The sequence below is a fragment of the Barbus barbus genome (assembly GCF_936440315.1).
Source record: "Barbus barbus genome assembly, chromosome: 5".
NCBI classification, from domain to species: Eukaryota; Metazoa; Chordata; class Actinopteri; order Cypriniformes; family Cyprinidae; genus Barbus; species Barbus barbus.
The window spans coordinates 13541983-13559093 of NC_136733.1; the positions used below are offsets into that span (position 1 = coordinate 13541983).

A 17111-nucleotide genomic window follows, 5' to 3' on the forward strand; every position below is an offset into this window, starting at 1 on the left:
GATTAGATATAGTGCAACTTCCTGAATTCACAGGAAACAGTTTACTTTCGGGCCTATATGTATGTGACCTTGGACCATAAAACCAGTCATAAGTAGCACAGGTATATTTAATACACTGCATGGGTCAAAATAATCGATTTTTCTTTTATGCCCAAAATCATTAGGATATTAAGTAAAGATCTTTTATACATTTTCTACCGTAAATATACCAACACTTAATTTTTGATTAGTAATATGCATTGCTAAGAACTTCATTTGGACAATTTTAAAGATGATTTTCTCAATATTTTTATTTTATTTACCTATTCATTTTTTTTTTTTTGCACCCTCAGATTCCAGATATTCAAATAGGTGCATCTCAGCCAAATATTGTCCTATCATAACAAACCATGCATCAATGGAAAGCTTATTTTAAAAAGTAAAAAAGAATTACCCTTATGACTTGCTTTTTTTATGGTCCAGGATCACATATTGTGTTCACCATGTGCTCGACCATGGTGATGTAAAAGATAAGACAGAAACAGTGTATTTTGTATAAAATAACATTCAATATAACAACGTCAAGGATAAAGATAAAGATAGACATCAATAACCGATAAATGCAAATTTAATGCAAAAAAACCTAGGACCAGGAAGACATTGTTTTGTAGATTATAGTTAAGAATTAATTACACAATGTATTTCTGAAAGCTCTATAGAAACACCATAATCCATGCAGAAGCAGAGGAGATGAGGGCGCCCTCGTCTGTGGATGAATGTGTTTACAGCAGAAGCAGCATCTGCTCAGGAGCCGCGGGGCCTGCGGTAGGATAACGCTTCTTCATATCAAAACACAATATCTCAATAATGACACGTTAATGTACGGTAGCTAAAATGCTGTAGAAACACGAAGGTAGATAAATACGCAGATAAAGAGATCTTTGCCGTCTTAAAAAGTTGTTTACTTGCAGTAGCATCTGCTGGATAGCTTGCAAGCTACACGATTTTGAGTTTTGTGTTTAAAAACAATACCTTTCATTATTATTTACTGTCACTTTGGTGTAATTCTTAAGTATTCTGTAGTTATAATTGTAAACATCTATGTGTTCAGATTTGTCGTACTGTGTTTGCTGTGACATTGAGGCTGATCTGGGCTGAAGGGGACATTAGTACGGGCAGGTTGTTGATCTGATTTTGTGCTTCATGGGATCTTTCATGTCTCCGATTACAAATCTATCTACCAGACATCTTTTGGTAGACGCACCATTAACATATTTACATAGAGAAAAACTGGATCATAATATTGAATTCAATAGAAGTCACTGTAACTTAAATAAGAACTCACCCACAACGTTAGTATCATATGATTACATTCTGTAGCTTTAATATGAGTTAAAAGCACTCACAATTAATTTATGCCTCTATCCTGTACACATTCAAAGCAAAAGTTTATGTGGGATTTACATTGTACTGGAAGTGAGTTAAGTCCTTTTCACTAGAAATATTTTGTTGGTGACAGCCTTCAGCGTACTACTTCAATGAAATCAGGTGAATGACATATTTTCAAGATTAAATAGTCACACAAAATATGATATGTTGGGTGTCATCACTGTTGCGTGTTTGTAATTTAACAAATCAAGAGTGTCTCAGCTGTCCCTAACTGTATTTCACTTCCTTGTGTCTTCGTATCTGAGTAAACATCTATGAACAATGTCTCTGTACTTCCACTAGGTATTGTTGGTTGTTGGGAATCGGCGAGTCTCCATATGTAGTTGAAGGAGCGTCACGTTGCCCCCACTGGACCACATACCCCCCACCCACCGCATGGCTTCACTTGCTGGTGTCTCACACCGCGTCTCTATATCCCCAGTCCTGCACACCCTCATGCTGGGGTCTCAGGCTTCTCACAGACTGACCAATGACTGCCTGGATTGTTCTGCCTGTCAGCCTGTCCGCTTTCTCCATCACGGGGATATGGATTGTGTAAGTGTTTATGTTAAAGGGTTAGTTCACACAAAATGAAAATTCTGTAATTAATTACTTCGATGACATTCGTTCATCTTCGTTACACATAATGACGGAAGACAGTCATTTAGGGAGAAGAATTGTTGAATAAAGTCATTATTTTTGTTTTCTTTGTGCACAAAAAATATTCTTGTAGCTTTGCAAAATTGAAGTTGAGCCATTGATGTCACTGTCACATGGACTGTTTTACCGATGTCCTTGCTACGTTTCTCGGTCTGGGAACATTTCTGTCTATGCAGGATCAGAGAGATTTCTCAGATTTCACCAAAAAGATCTTAATTTGTGTTCCGAAGATGAATGAAGGTCTTACGTGTTTGGAACAACATGAGGTTGTGTAATTAATGTGTAATTTTCATTTTTGGGTGAATGATCCCTTTAAATGGATAGTTCGAGCCAGAAGTTTTACATTAAATTTAATATAGCCCGTCTCTACTGTTTTTCTTTTACTATATACAGACAAGTCATGTACTTATTAAAAATAACCATAACATATTTTGTTCACTAGTTACGCCATGGCAGTAATGAACCACCATGTTTGTCCTGTTGAGAACTGGTAAGTTATCCCTATGAAGTCTATTGTATCATACTTTTCTGTTCCTGCGTTCCTCTGTATTATTACTGTTTCGAAACCGGTTTGAGTAGGAAAAAATACTGGTTAATAACGTTATTTAAAAAAAACTTTTTAATAATAATAATGATATAAAAGAATAAGCGTTTTCTTTACTCAAAATGAAAAAAAAAAAAAGAAGAGCGCCTGGTAGCTGTCTTGCGCTTAGTCATAGCCAGAGCCGTCGAGACATGCAGATCTGGGCTGCGTTTCCCAAAAGCATCGTAAGCCTAAGAAGAAACGATCGTACGACTGATCTTAATATTATGGTCTGTTTCCCAAAAGCATCGTAACTTAAGTAGCACTTGAAAATCATTGTAGATCTACGAGTACTCTGGAGTAATCGTAAAGCCCTACGTGCATCGTAAGAAGACACAATTATGAGGACACCTGCTGGACACCTTTAACTTTATTCAACTGCTATGTGATTATAATTAAAGCTTTTGATTGTACTTTATTGTACACTTTATTACTTGTTTATATATATATATATATATATATATATATATATATATATATATATATATGTATAAAAAATATATGTGTATATATGTATATATATATATATATATATATATATATATATATATATATATATATATATATATATATATATATATACATATATATATATATATATATATATATATATATATATATATATATATATATATATACAGTGGGGCAAATAAGTATTTGATACACTGCTGATTTTTCAAGTTTTCCCACTTACAAAGAATGGAGAGATCTGTAATTTTCATCGTAACAGTGAGAGACAGAATATTAAAAAAAAATCCAATAACATTTCAATAAATGAGCGTGTGCTACAATTACGAGCCATTTTATTAATTGACATTTCAGCACTTGACCAACGGATAGCGGCTCCTAAGTAGCACTTATAGCAGGGCTACGTGCGATTGTGTGAAGTGCATTTTTGGGAAACGCATGCGAAACAATAACGAACGTTTGTAAAATGACTCGTAGAAAGCGCTCTTAAGTGCTAAGATCAATTGTTATCGGGAAACCCGGCCCAGGTCATAGCAATACAGCATCATCTTTTGTAGATTTTGACCAGATGTATTAAACGAAAGAAAAAACTGTCGGCTCTTTAAAGACATTAAAGCATTTTTTCAAGATATTTAAAAATGTTTGCAGCATTGAATAAGCATTTTGAGAGGAAAAAAACAGCCTAAATTAGTAGACTGTAAATTGAATTTTATTATTACGTTCAGAAATAATGTAGGCTAAAATACCAGTAAATAAAGCAAAATGCTTTACAAACAAAATAAAAATTAATTGAAGGACTCAGTGTCTCAGTTCATAAAGACTTGTTTCACTATTGGAATCTCCAGAATAAATGATTCAATGTAAAATAGATTTCTTAAATGGGTTGTCGCCACCTACTGGCGGAAGATAAGTGTTACAATACAAGTGTTAAGATACTTTCGTTTTGATATCGTCTAAGTGATTATTGATTGTGTTTCTTTCTTGTGTATCTATACTGTAATTATTGTACAGCACTTTGGTCGGCTGGCGGCCGTTAGTAAATGTGCTTTAGAAATAAACGGAACTTGAACTTGATATCTATTGTAAACAACAAGTGTTTATACCCAAACTATACACTTTTATCCCAGTAGGCCTACTTCTGTTATTTAAATGTCTGTAACACAGACATAATGATGTGTGGTTGAAAAGACTGTTTGTGTTGCTCTTTCTGGATCAGCAGCAGCATGAAAGAAGATTTGAATGATAACAAATTTTTAACGATTAATGGTGCAGCTCTAATGTAAACACTGCAAAATGTTTTGCAAGGATATTGTCACGTTCTCGCGAGACGCATCTGATCACGAGATCTCGTCACATCCCTACTTATCTCCAAAACAAATACTCAAAAGTTGTAGCCTATTTAGGCTAAACATGAACGTCAAGCCAAAACAAATAAATTTAAAAGCAAAAATTGTTTTTATTTTGATAATGAACAGGCTGCGATGTAAAGTTAACAAAAATATGTTGTATGTGTGTGAGGCGCCAGTGCGATCACTGCATTGTTTTCCCAACTGTTACTCCGTAGTTTATGGTCATACCAACGCTGCTTGGTCCTACAGATAGAAGCAAAACATCATTCAAAACTGTAAAGCTTTTGCAAAATAAAGAAAATGGAAACATTTTATCACACAGGGCCATGTGGGTTTGGATTTTGTTTTCCCATCATAAAAAAAACCCTTCATTTAAAAACTGCATGTTGTGTTTACTTGTGTTATCTTTGATTAATATTTAAATGTGTTTGCTGATCTGAAACATTAAAGTTTGACAAACATGCAAAAAAATAAAAAAAATCAGGACGGGGGCCAACACTTTTTCACACCACTGTATGAAAGCATGTATTTCTGTACATTTCGAAATACGGTGCATTAAATGTCTAAATCCTTGATTAATATGAATATTTGAATTAAAAACGTGTCTCCACATATAAATTCTAGTGCATTTAATCTATTAAATAACAGCAGAGTGAGCGAGTTTTTGGATATGGTAAGATTAAACTTATTTTAGTGAACAAAGTACCACATTTCAGCTATCATTTTGTTAGGGTGGTTACAAAATTATATTTTATCCTTGCTTCTACAATCTATATGCTTTCTAACAGCTTCATGTGGCCGTAAACATTTCATTTTAACGGGGCTTTAAGCACAGTTTTGCGCGTCGTGTGTGTGTGTGTGAGAGAGAGAGAGAGACAGGGTCACACACAGCACGTCAGTTGTGTTAATCGGGGCTTGTGTGCATATACATAAAAGCTTCATCACTGTGTCTGTCATGCGACTCTGTTCCCCTCTCGGACTTGAACTGATGGTAAAACTACAGACTATATCAACTGTCTTTACTTTTATTTTGAAAGCTGAAGCTCACGATAATGGAAAGGGGTGTTAAATTTCCGACGAGAGCTTTTGGTGTTCGGCCAATCACAATGCACTGACCAGTTGGCCAATCAGACCAGACTGTGCTTGTCGGAAGGAGGGACTTTGTAGAAAATGAAGCGTTTGAGAGAGGCGGGGCATAGAGGACCTACAATAATGTACAGTGTTTGAAAAATAATGTTTTTTTTTTTTTTTACATTAAAGCATGTCAACATATTCTGTTACACCAAATACACAAAATAATGATCTTTAAAAAAGCATCATATGACCCCTTTAAAGTGAAATATATTTCATGGTTTCTGCGTTCACAGAAGCGCTGCAGGTGCGTGATGTGACCTTGTGTGAATCTGTGTTCAACACTATCCTGCCATTTTTGCTGGTTTCAAACACACAAAAAGCTGCATATTACCTTCCATTCATTTTCACTTAGATGTAGGCTTAATGCTTGGCGATTCGTGACAGATCCTCGGGCAAACTAATGCCGGGCCATTTACCTATGATGAATTTACAGCTGAACATGGGCATCTCACATATATTTTGTACAGATTTTATTTTGTTTTGGCAAGTATTTCATTATTTTGCCCAGAGAAGAACGAGGGTTTTTGCAACAGACATGCAACTCGTCTCCATGCAGTTAATTAATAAACCATTGGTATCGGGCCTTTTCATGCTATTTCTGATATGCCGATGGCTGTAAATTGATCAAAAAGTGGCCGATAAATATCGGCGGCCGATGCATCGCTGCATCCCTACTTTTTAGCAAGTAAATGGCATTTTAGTGTAATTCTAAATACATTGTCTCTTCAGGTCAGGGCACAAGTCTTTGTGCTGTAAAATCTTTACTGATTATTAAGTCTAAGTAAGAGTAACTTTTACATTGTTAGTAATATTTCAAGATGAACATTTAGTTTACTGAAGCATCTTAGGTTTACTTGGTTATCCATACATTATTTTTAGATAAATCGTGTTAAATAGTGAGTATTAGATATGATACATCAGGCTGTTGAGGATTTGTACACCTCTCAGTCATCACTGTATTGCATTGCATTATAAGTTTTAACCTCAGTGAAAACAACAGGGCTTCGATCATAAAAGTAGTTAAATATCATTTTACTAAGACATATTATTGGAAGTTATAGGGTGACAACTTATATTTATATGCATTTTCTGTACAACCCCAATTCCAGTCGGGACGTTTTGTAAAATGCAAAAAAGTCAAGAATCTGGGATTTTGTTAATTCTCTTTAACTTCTATTTAATTGACTAAAGTACAAAGAAAAGATTTCCAAAGTTTTCACTGACCAACGTAAATGTATTTTGTAAATATGAACAAATCTGGAAAAATTCATATTATAGTCACATCAACGGCCCTTTTAATTACAATGTTTAATTGTTTAGGAATTGAGGATACTAATTGTTAAAGTTCTGCAAGCAAAATTTTTGTCCAATCTCACTTGATGCAAGACTTCAGAAGCTCAGCAGTCTGTGATTGTTGTTGTTTGATTCTCCTTTTCATGATGAACCATACATTTTCAATAGGAGACAGATCTGCTGGCCAGTCTAGCACATTCACATTGTCTACGAAACCATGCTGTTGTAGCACATGCAGAATGAGACTTGGCATTGTCTTGATATAATAACCATGGACTTCCCATGAAAGGCATAATCTTGATGGCAGTATATGTCTCTGTCCAATCCCAGTGTATGCCTCCATGTCAGTGGTACCTTCGCATATATGCCACCAATGCTTTGCTGCACCCCCATACCATGACAGACGTTTGCTTTTGCTTTTGTCACTAATGAAAGTCTGGATGGTCCCTTTGGTCTTTGGGACTGAGAACTCGAAATCCATTTTTCCCGGAAACAAGTTGAAATGTGGACTCATCTGAGTACAGCACACATTTTCACTGTCTTTTTGAGCAACTGAGATGAGCTCTGGGTCTACGTCTATACGGAGTTCCAGAAGTAGAAAATGAAAATGTCAAGGTGATGGAGATATGCAAGGGAGTGGCACCTGAGCTCGAGGCAAAGATGAGTGAGGCGGTGGATGTATCTCACAGATTGGGCAGGCCTATGTCGGGTCGAGCGAGGGCTATTATCATCCTTTTTGCGCTGCGCTGGGTGAGAGACTTCATCTGGAAAAGTGCAAAAAACAACGACTACCTCAAAGAACGCAAACTACACTTTGGAGAAGACCTGACAAAAGAAGAAAAGGCCTCCCGTGCACTGCTTTGGCCTTACGTACAAAAAGCACGCAACGAAGGAAAAAAGGCTTACTTCATCGCATCAAAAGCTTACGTTGACGGCAGAGAAATCATTCCAGAAAAAATGGACACTACTTGATTCCTGCTCGCTTAAAGCAAAATCAAGGATGACTGTTGTGATAAGCACTTTTTTGTTTGCCATTTCATTTACAATTACTATATGGCTGTTTGCCTGTATTTTCAAAGGAGAAAAGCAGAGCTTTCTTTTTTTTTTCTTTCTCTCTTTAATAGTACTTTTTTTTTTTTTTGAACGAATTTACCGTTTTGATGGTGTTAAAGTTATGTTCTATTAATGCCCGAGGTTTGAGGAACTTGGTTAAAAGAAAGGCTTTTTTTTCTTTTTTGCAAAGAATTTAAAAGTGACTTAATTTTCATTCAAGAAACTCATTCGTGCCCTGAGAATTTAAATTTTTGGAAAAACCAATGGGGAGGTGAGATGTGGTTAGCACACGGTTCTAGTCACTCAGGTGGAGTGGCAGTTTTGGAGCATACTTTCCATGGAAAATGCGTGTGGAGCAAAGGGGACTCTAAAAGTCATTGGTTAATATTACTGATTGATATGAATGACTGTAAGTTCATTGTTGTTAATGTTTATGGGTACTGTTCAAAAGATGCAAATACTTTGTTATTAGGTGAAATTGAAAATTATGTCAATTGAGAAGCAACCTTAATGCAAAATTAATTATTGGTGGTGACTTTAATTTGGTCATGAATGGTTCCATTGATAGATTTCCTCCTAGAGCGAACAGTGAGTCTAGTGACCTCATGGGTTTAAGTTATAGTCTTGACTTAATTGATATTTGGAGGGTAAAATACCCTTCAACTAAGCAATTTACATGGAGCAACAAAAACTTCTCATTACAATCCTGCATTGACCTTTGGTTGGTCTCTTCAGAATTAGAGGAATTAATTTTAGATACATCTATATTGCCTGCTGCTCTAACAGACCATAAAGTTATTATCTAACTCATTACTAAACTATGATGACCTGAAATCCATTATAGAAAGACTTATTCATAAGCACTGGAACTCTGCAATTAATAGTGAAATGTTTGGTAAACAATGGGAGCTTTTAAAATTTGAAATAGGATGTGCTGTTAGGACCTACGGTAAAAGATTAGCTATCAAAAGAAAGGCAGATTTACTTGAAATTTCAACTGAAATGAATAATTTAGTAGAGAAATGCACTTTCACTCTTTAAATAAACTCCAAAACAAACTTGACAAAATATATGAAGAAAAAGCCAAGGGAGCCTTTATTAGATCAAGAAAACAGTGGTTAGAAATGGGAGAAAAAAATAGTAAATACTTCTTGAAAAAAGAAGAGTGGAGGTCAATGCGATTAGGAAAATGAAAATTGGTGGTGTTGTTTGTGAGGATAAAAAGCTTATCGTATTCCATATTACAGAATTTTTTGATAATTTATATAAAGGTGACTCCAATGTCATTGACCCTTTTCCTATTTTAAATTCTATTACTTTAGAGAGAACTGTTAGTAACGACTTTAATCTTCTATGTTCTAAAAAAAATATCATTCGAAGAAGTTAAAGAGGGCATTAATAACTTAAACAATAAATCTTAAAACTTAAAAAAAGGGAGTGATGGGTTGACTTCAGAATTATATAAAACTTTTCATGACCATTTATCTAAATTTTTACTGGCAGTTTATGAAGAATGGATGCCTTCCGCCTTTAATGAGAGAGGGTGTTATTACTTTAGTACCAAAATCTCATAAAGATACTCTTCTGGTCGATAATTGGCGCCCAATCACATTATTAAATAATGACTATAAAATTTTGGCAGAATGTCTTAAATATGGCCTGGATGACTTAATTGATGAGTGCCAGTCTGGGTTTATAAAGGGTCGCCACATATCAAATAATATAAGGTTAGTTCTTGATTTGATTGATTATCGTGATTTAGTTTTAGATCCTGCTCTAATTATGTTTTTAGATTTCCAAAAAGCCTTCAATGCAGTTAGTCATAACTTCATTCTTAGTGTATTACAGTACTTTGATTGTAATAAGTATTTCATCAATGCAGTAAAAACATTGTATGTAAGAGGAAATAGTTGTTAAACTTTTATCTGGAACAACACCTAAATTCTTGATCCACAGAGGAATAAGACAGGGCTGCCCAGTTTTCCCCTTTCTCTTTCTGTTAGTTACTCAAATTTGACATTTAATGGTAAACCAAAACAATGTGTTTAAAGGAATTAGAATTCATGATAAAGAAATAAATATCTCCCAATATGCAGACGACACCACGCTTTTCTTAAAAGAGCAATCAGAGGTTCCTAAAGCATTGGAGATCATTGAAGATTTTTCTGTCTGGCCTATCTCTTAATATCTCAAAATGTGAGATATTGTCATTAAACATTTAGATAAAACATCAATTTGTGGAATTCAGCTTAATGATGTAATTAATTATTTGGGTGTATAAATTCAAATATGGTTCTTGCAGAAATGAATCTCAATCCTATTAAAGACAGGATTAGAAAGAAGAGACTTGTCTCTCGTCATGTGCCTTTTTGGATAAATTATTATATAATTTGATATGGAAAAACAAATCACACAAAGTTAAAAAGGAGGTTTTAAGAAATAAGATTAGTGATGGAGGTCTTGAATTTGTTGACTTCACCCTTTTTAACCATGTATTAAAAGTAAATTGGTTGAAAGGATTTGTTAAAAAACAGATTCTATATGGAACACAATTCCTAATTTTATTTTTAAGAAAATTGGAGGCAATTTTTGTTACAGTGCCCCTTCTCACTTCTCCCTTCCCCATTAAATTAGCGAAGTTTCACTAGCAGGCTTTATAGTCGTGGCTACTAATTTACAAACATAATTTTTCACCTCACCATTGTTTTATTTGGAATAATCAGAATATTGTTTACAGAAATAAATCATTATTTTTTGAGAGATGGTATTTAAATAACATATATTTTGTTAATCAGTTGACAGATGACAATGGTCAGCTATATTCCTTTTCAGAATTTTCCAGGAAATTAGATTTTGGGGCTTCGTTAAAAGAATATAACACTGTATTTAATGCCATTCCTTGTGGTATAAAAACTCTATTGAAAGGAGAGCAAACCTTTAATCCTGTTTCTATATATAGGCCTAACAATTCTATCTCAGTAGAAGGGACTTTGATTGTTGAGGACAAATTCAATTATCGTTTTGTTAGAAATTATATTAACAGAAAATCTATTCCAGCGTCGTCTTTTAAATGGATGGCATTGTACAATGTTAAATGTGAAGTGAAGTGAAGTGACATTCAGCCAAGTATTGTGACCCATACTCGGAATTCGTGCTCTGCATTTAACCCATCCAACGTGCACACACACAGCAGTGAACACACACACACCGTGAACACACCCGGAGCAGTGGGCAGCCATGCTGCGGCGCCCGGGGAGCAGTTGGGGGTTCGGTGCCTTGCTCAAGGGCACCTCAGTCGTGGTATTGAGGGTGGAGAGAGCGCTGGACATTCACTCCCCCCACCTACAATTCCTGCCGGCCCGAGACTCGAACCCGCAACCTTTGGATTGCGAGTCCGACTCTCTAACCATTAGGCCACGACTTCCCAAAATGGAGTGTTGCTTGGTCTCTTCCACACAAATATTTATTAACAAACTAAATAAAAGAAGTCACATTTAAAATATTACATAGATGCTACCCTTGTAATAGTGTACTTAATAAGTATATGCAAAATACTGGAAAAAAAGTACTTTCTGTGATTTAGAAGAGACCATTGTACATTTTTTTTTTGTTAATGTGTTTGTGTCATTTTTTTTTTGGAATGAGTTATCTCTTAGATAAAACAAATGTTAAAATTTGTATCAACATTTTTTATAATATTTTCTTTTATTAACTCTTAACTTTTCGATTCAATATATTGTTAATCTTTTTATTATTCTTGGTAATTTTTTTTTTATTCAATTTTTGGGTAAGAACCCAGTACTGACAATTTTTCTGGTTGACTGCAATTCTTACGTTTTATCTTTGATGGGCATAAAAAACGAAAAATCACTCAAAAGTCAAAAATTGCTTTCAATGTTTAACCTTGTATAATTTTACCCCTCTGGTCTAGGCTATTTATTTGTTTGGTTTTAGTTTATTTATTTATTTTATTTAAAAAAAATTTTTTTTTCATTTATTTGTTTATTTATTCATAAACCTTCTATCTTGTATTACTGTTTTGTATTTTGTCCTATATTGTTTTTGAGGATTTTGTGGTTATATGATTGTTATTAAGTGTTTTGGTATTAATAATAAAACAAAAAAAGGGCGTCTATATATGTCTATGGATGTAAAGATTCAGACCATTCTGTTTTTGCTTCAAATTTCAAAATTATACAATCTACTTTAGATTAAAAACTGCTCATGTTGCATGTATGCAGCATTTTTGTTTGGATCATGATCATAAAATGCAGTGGTTGCCTCTAATTTTAAATGGAAAGAGCAATGACAAAGCCTTATTTTGTTTATATGAAGACATTTCTTTTATTTGTGTTACTTATAGCTTGTTTTAAAATCTCAGTTTAGTTTTGTTATTTACACTTACATTATATTTTCATTTTGTTATTTAGCAGAGGCTTTTATCCTAAGCGACTTACAAATGAGGAGAATAAAAGCAATTAAAACCAACAAAAGAGCAATAATATAGAAGTGCTATTATATTATTATAGTGTTACATTTCAATTTCACAAAGAAACGTGCTATATTTTGTCCAAACAATAACAAAAGGACACATTTTGATTTATAATTTGTCTTAAATCTCATTTTGTAAAAAAAAAAAACCATCGAATCGTGAGTTGAGTGAATCGTTACATCCCGAATGCTAGGCTGTTTTGTATTTTATTTGCAAGCTATCAGAGTTCACTTTATGGCCATATAAATATCAGGACCTGCACCCAAAAAAAACAAAAAAAAAACCCACACACACTATTATTTTATAAGTCATGCTTTACAGAGTTAAATCCAAAATCCAAAACACCCACATACTGTTTAGACTGTTCTTTCATGCTTGATTCTTTGCATCATAGGTCATACAATTTGACATGTACAGAGGAAACGGCTAAGAGGGGCTTCCCAAAAACCTGCTGTACTCTTCAAGACATCCCCCTTATCAGGTGAGACTTACTTTGAATTTATGTGGAATACCACAAAATTACCACATTTTGAAGATGGCTGCTTTTAGTAGTACTGTTTTGCACCAGCTTCCTGTGAAAAGGTTGCTGATTTTATATTTAATATTTCTGATTTTCTGATTGTTTAACAGTAAATGTGGATGCTATCCACCAGAGAGCTGTCTCTTCAGTTTGATTGGCAATGTTGGGGCTTTTATGGGTAAGAATTACAGTTTGAAATTGAATAAATAACCAAATAAATTTATATTCAAAATGAACTCCACAAAGAAGTTGATTATTTAGTCTGTCGTCTAAAGTTGTGTGATTTATGTCAATATTAAAATACTTCTATGTGTGTGTGTGATGTGTTCCTGCAGTGGTTATGGTGTGCATGCTGCGTTATGCTCAAGTGATTGAACACAGCCATCATTGCTGGACCAACACAAGTGCTTTGGTGTCCGGCTGCATTAATGCCCTGGGTTTGGTCATGGTGGGCAACTTTCAGGTAAGCAGGCGAGAATGGACTTGTGCCTTCAGCCCATTATTTAAATCTAAATTAACTTCTATTTCTCTCTCCCCCTCACCCATTTTCTTAAGGTTGATCATGCCAAGACTCTTCATTATGTGGGAGCAGGTGTAGCTTTCCCTGCCGGCTTGCTGTTTGTGTGTCTGCAGTGCGTTCTGACGTACCGTATAGCAGAGACAGCGCTGGACTACTGGATGGCTCATGTGCGTGTGGCTCTCTCAGCTGGAGCTCTGGTATCGCTTGTCCTTAGTATCCTTACCATGAGTGCTACTACAGTTTATGTTTGAGCTGAAGACATTGGAAATCAGTCATGATATTATACATAAAAAATCTAATTTAGATGGATACATTTGAACATGGAGTGAAAATCCTAAAAACACTTACGCACAGCATTGATTGGCTTATTGCTTTTCAGCAACAGTGGATGATAAAAGATACAATGTCCAGTAAATAAGCTTATTACTAGGGTTTTCACAGTACAAATATTTTAGTAGTCTGTACCAATGCTAATGAAATTTCCCAACTCACAATACCAGTTTTGATATTACCGTACAGCAAAAACTGACGTGCAAATGAGCACAATGTATTATTTAAAAATAAAAATATCAATGTTAATGTAAACAAATCAAATTAAAATATTTGCGTGTAGCCTTCAATGACAGTGGTTTTTTTTAGTTATTCAAGAGGTTTGAAAGTATATATTTGTCTATATAAATGGAATAAAAAGTAATAAACATGAATTATAAGCAACAAGTCATATGAAAGTAAATAAACAGTGCTAGAAATAGTTCAGCGTTAGAAGTAATTTTCAAACAATCCATAAAAAATAAAGAAACTAAACAAAACCAATACAACAAAGAAAAAAATAAGTTAACAGTGCTTGAATGCTTTAAGTATTTTTTTAAAGTAAAGAGTCTACAAAAGAAAAAGAAATAGAATAATTTAAAACGAGAACAAAGAAAAAACATTGATTGGTTGATATCTAATAGCAGTAGACATTGAGTATAAAAAAAGAGAGAAACGTAAACATAATACAAAAGTTGCTAAATGTAAAAAAGAACAAAAAAAACCTACTAAATGATAACTGTGCATTTATCCCTTTCAAGTACACCCACACAGGAGTGAGTAGTGAACACACACACACACACACTCAGTTGTGGGTAATGATGAAGGTGGAAGAAAGCGCTGGTCATTCAACTCCCCCACCTACATTTCCTGCCGGTACTGAGACTCGATCCTGCAACCTTTTGGGTTACAACTCTCTAACCTCAGCCACAGCTGTCCCAATACTACATTAACAGTACAAATAGATCTGTTAATACACTAGATTAATATACTAACAGTACAAATAGATCAATTACAGCAAAAAAAGAACATTTATAGTACATCACAGTTAACAAAAATCATGGTAAATAATGTTATTAATGCTTAAGTTCATTGTGCCCATTCCTTAACATCCTGTTCAAGGTGGTATCTTCTTCATCCATGAAAGTTTTGTATTGCAGCATGCCGCAGCCATCTGTGAATGGGTTTTCACTGTCTTGGTCCTGGTGTACTACGGCACCTTCACCTATGAGTTTGGCACTGTCAACAGCGATACCATGATGGCGGCCTTAATGAAAAGCAGTCAACATCACCATCCAGGGTCAGCGGTCATCATAGGGGGTATCGGGAAGGGTGTTACAATGGGATGTGGTGCCCGCAGTCTCAAGTCCCCTGGAGGCAGCAGCACTTCCACACACCTCAACTGTACACCAGAAAGCATTGCCATGCTTTAGGGGTTAACCACTACAGTATTCTCTCAGACCTCAGCGCATAGACTCAGAACTCTTCATCTGGTTCACAGATTTGTGAAAAACTGGTACAAGCAATACGGAATTACTTGTGAGGTTACAGTAAGTTTCCAGACTTGCTGTTTATAATCTAACAGTAATGACCAGTTAGTCATAACTAAGGTATTTTGCATGATATTTTGCGTTCATGTATAAGCTAACTCAAAGTACAGCACCAATAACCAGCACAGACAATTCCTTCACATGATTCATGGGGCCTCTGACAGAAATGTTTTAATTTTACTATGCTAAAACTGCAATAACCCATCCCTAAAGGCACATTCACACTGACGGTGAGTAAATTGTTTAGGTTCAAGTGGATTGTTGGTTGCTAGAAGGATTTCTGCATCAGGAAATCCTATAGAGTGCTGCAGGGATGATGGATTATATAGGCCTGGAAAATCAGAGTTAGCATTTTAACACTTCTGGTTCCATCCTCCCAAATCAATGGGTTTTTTGTTAAATGCTTGAAATAAGATATGTGGTGAACACAAGCTCAAGATATTTAACGTTTTATGTTATAACCTAAAATACATCTGTAATATTGTGATTATTTTAAGGGCTAGTTCACCTAAAAATGAAAATTCTGCCATTAATTACTCACCCTCATGTCCTTGCAAACCCGTAAGACCTCGGTTCGTCTTCGGAACACAAATTAGGATATTTTTGATGAATTCTGAGAGCTCTCTGACCCTCCAGAGACAGCAAGAATACTACCACGGTCAAGGTCCAGAAACGTAGCAAGGACATCGTTAAAAAAGTCCATGTGACATCAGGGGTTCAACCGTAATTTTCCAAAGCTACGAGAATACTTTTTGTGTGCAAAGAAAATACAAATAATGACTTTATTCAACAACTTGTCTCCTCCGCGTCACCCACCAATGTATTCTGTTCTGTGTCAGCTGTGCCATGTGGATACGTTGTTTACGCTTTGATCTGAACGTAAACAAAGTATCCGTGTGGCACAGCTGACACAGAACAGCATATGTTGTGATACTCTCCAAAATGGTGCTACAGGGTGATGCGGAGGAGATGAATTGTTGAATAAAGTCATTTTGTTTTCTTTGCGCAAAAAAAAGTATTCTGGTAGCTTCGTAAAATTGCAGTTGAACCCCTGATGTCACATGGATTATTTTAACTATGCCCTTTGCTATGTTTCTGGACCTTGACCGTGAGTAACCTTGCTGTCTATGGAGGGTCAGAGAGCTCTCAGAATTCATCAAAAATATCTTAATTTGTGTTCCGAAGATGAACCGAGGTCTTGTGGTTTTCGAACGACATGAGGGTGAATAATAATGACAGAATTTTCATTTTTGTGTGAACTAGCCCTTTAAGTTGTAAAAAATAGGTTGCTAAAAAGTCGCTAAATGGGACTAAAGAGGTTGTCAGGAAGGTTAAACGTCATCAAGCCAAACAGGAAAACTCATCAACTCACTAGTCAGCTTTTACAGCTTCATTCTCTTGAAAATTATTTTTACTCAAATTTTCAGGGAAAATGTTTTTTTTTTTTTTTTTTTTTAAATAAAGACTGAAATGGATTTTTCTTCTGATTGCAGTAGGCTTTAGAATTCATAAAATGTGTGTTTGTTTTTAAAAATTATCGTGATGAACAAAACGTTTACCAATTCTAAGCTTTGTTGCTCACTGACCTTATTTTCTTCAGTAATCCAAAAGCCAACAAAAAAAATCCTGTTGGGTTTTTGTCGAGGAAACCAGGGTGATGCTAACTTCCAGGCTGGCCTAGAAAAATGTCATCACTGCATTTCTCTATTGGTAGTCATATATTACATGAAGATGTGAAAAATGAATGTGATGTGTCGTAACACTCTGTCACTC

The 17111-nt window shown here is 35.0% G+C and overlaps 1 protein-coding gene across 1 annotated transcript; it reads left to right on the forward strand.

Annotated features, from left to right (window-relative positions):
- Positions 1-1710: 1710 nt before the first annotated feature.
- On the forward strand, positions 1711-15221 carry LOC306869724 (transmembrane protein 150A-like; the record flags this gene model as incomplete). Its single annotated transcript, XM_079416610.1, has 7 exons — positions 1711-1962; positions 2510-2557; positions 12834-12920; positions 13070-13137; positions 13295-13422; positions 13515-13692; positions 14911-15221. Exons 1-7 carry the CDS (start codon positions 1898-1900, stop codon positions 15219-15221), a joined length of 885 nt encoding a protein of 294 aa, XP_079272736.1. The 5' UTR covers positions 1711-1897.
- Positions 15222-17111: the final 1890 nt, after the last annotated feature.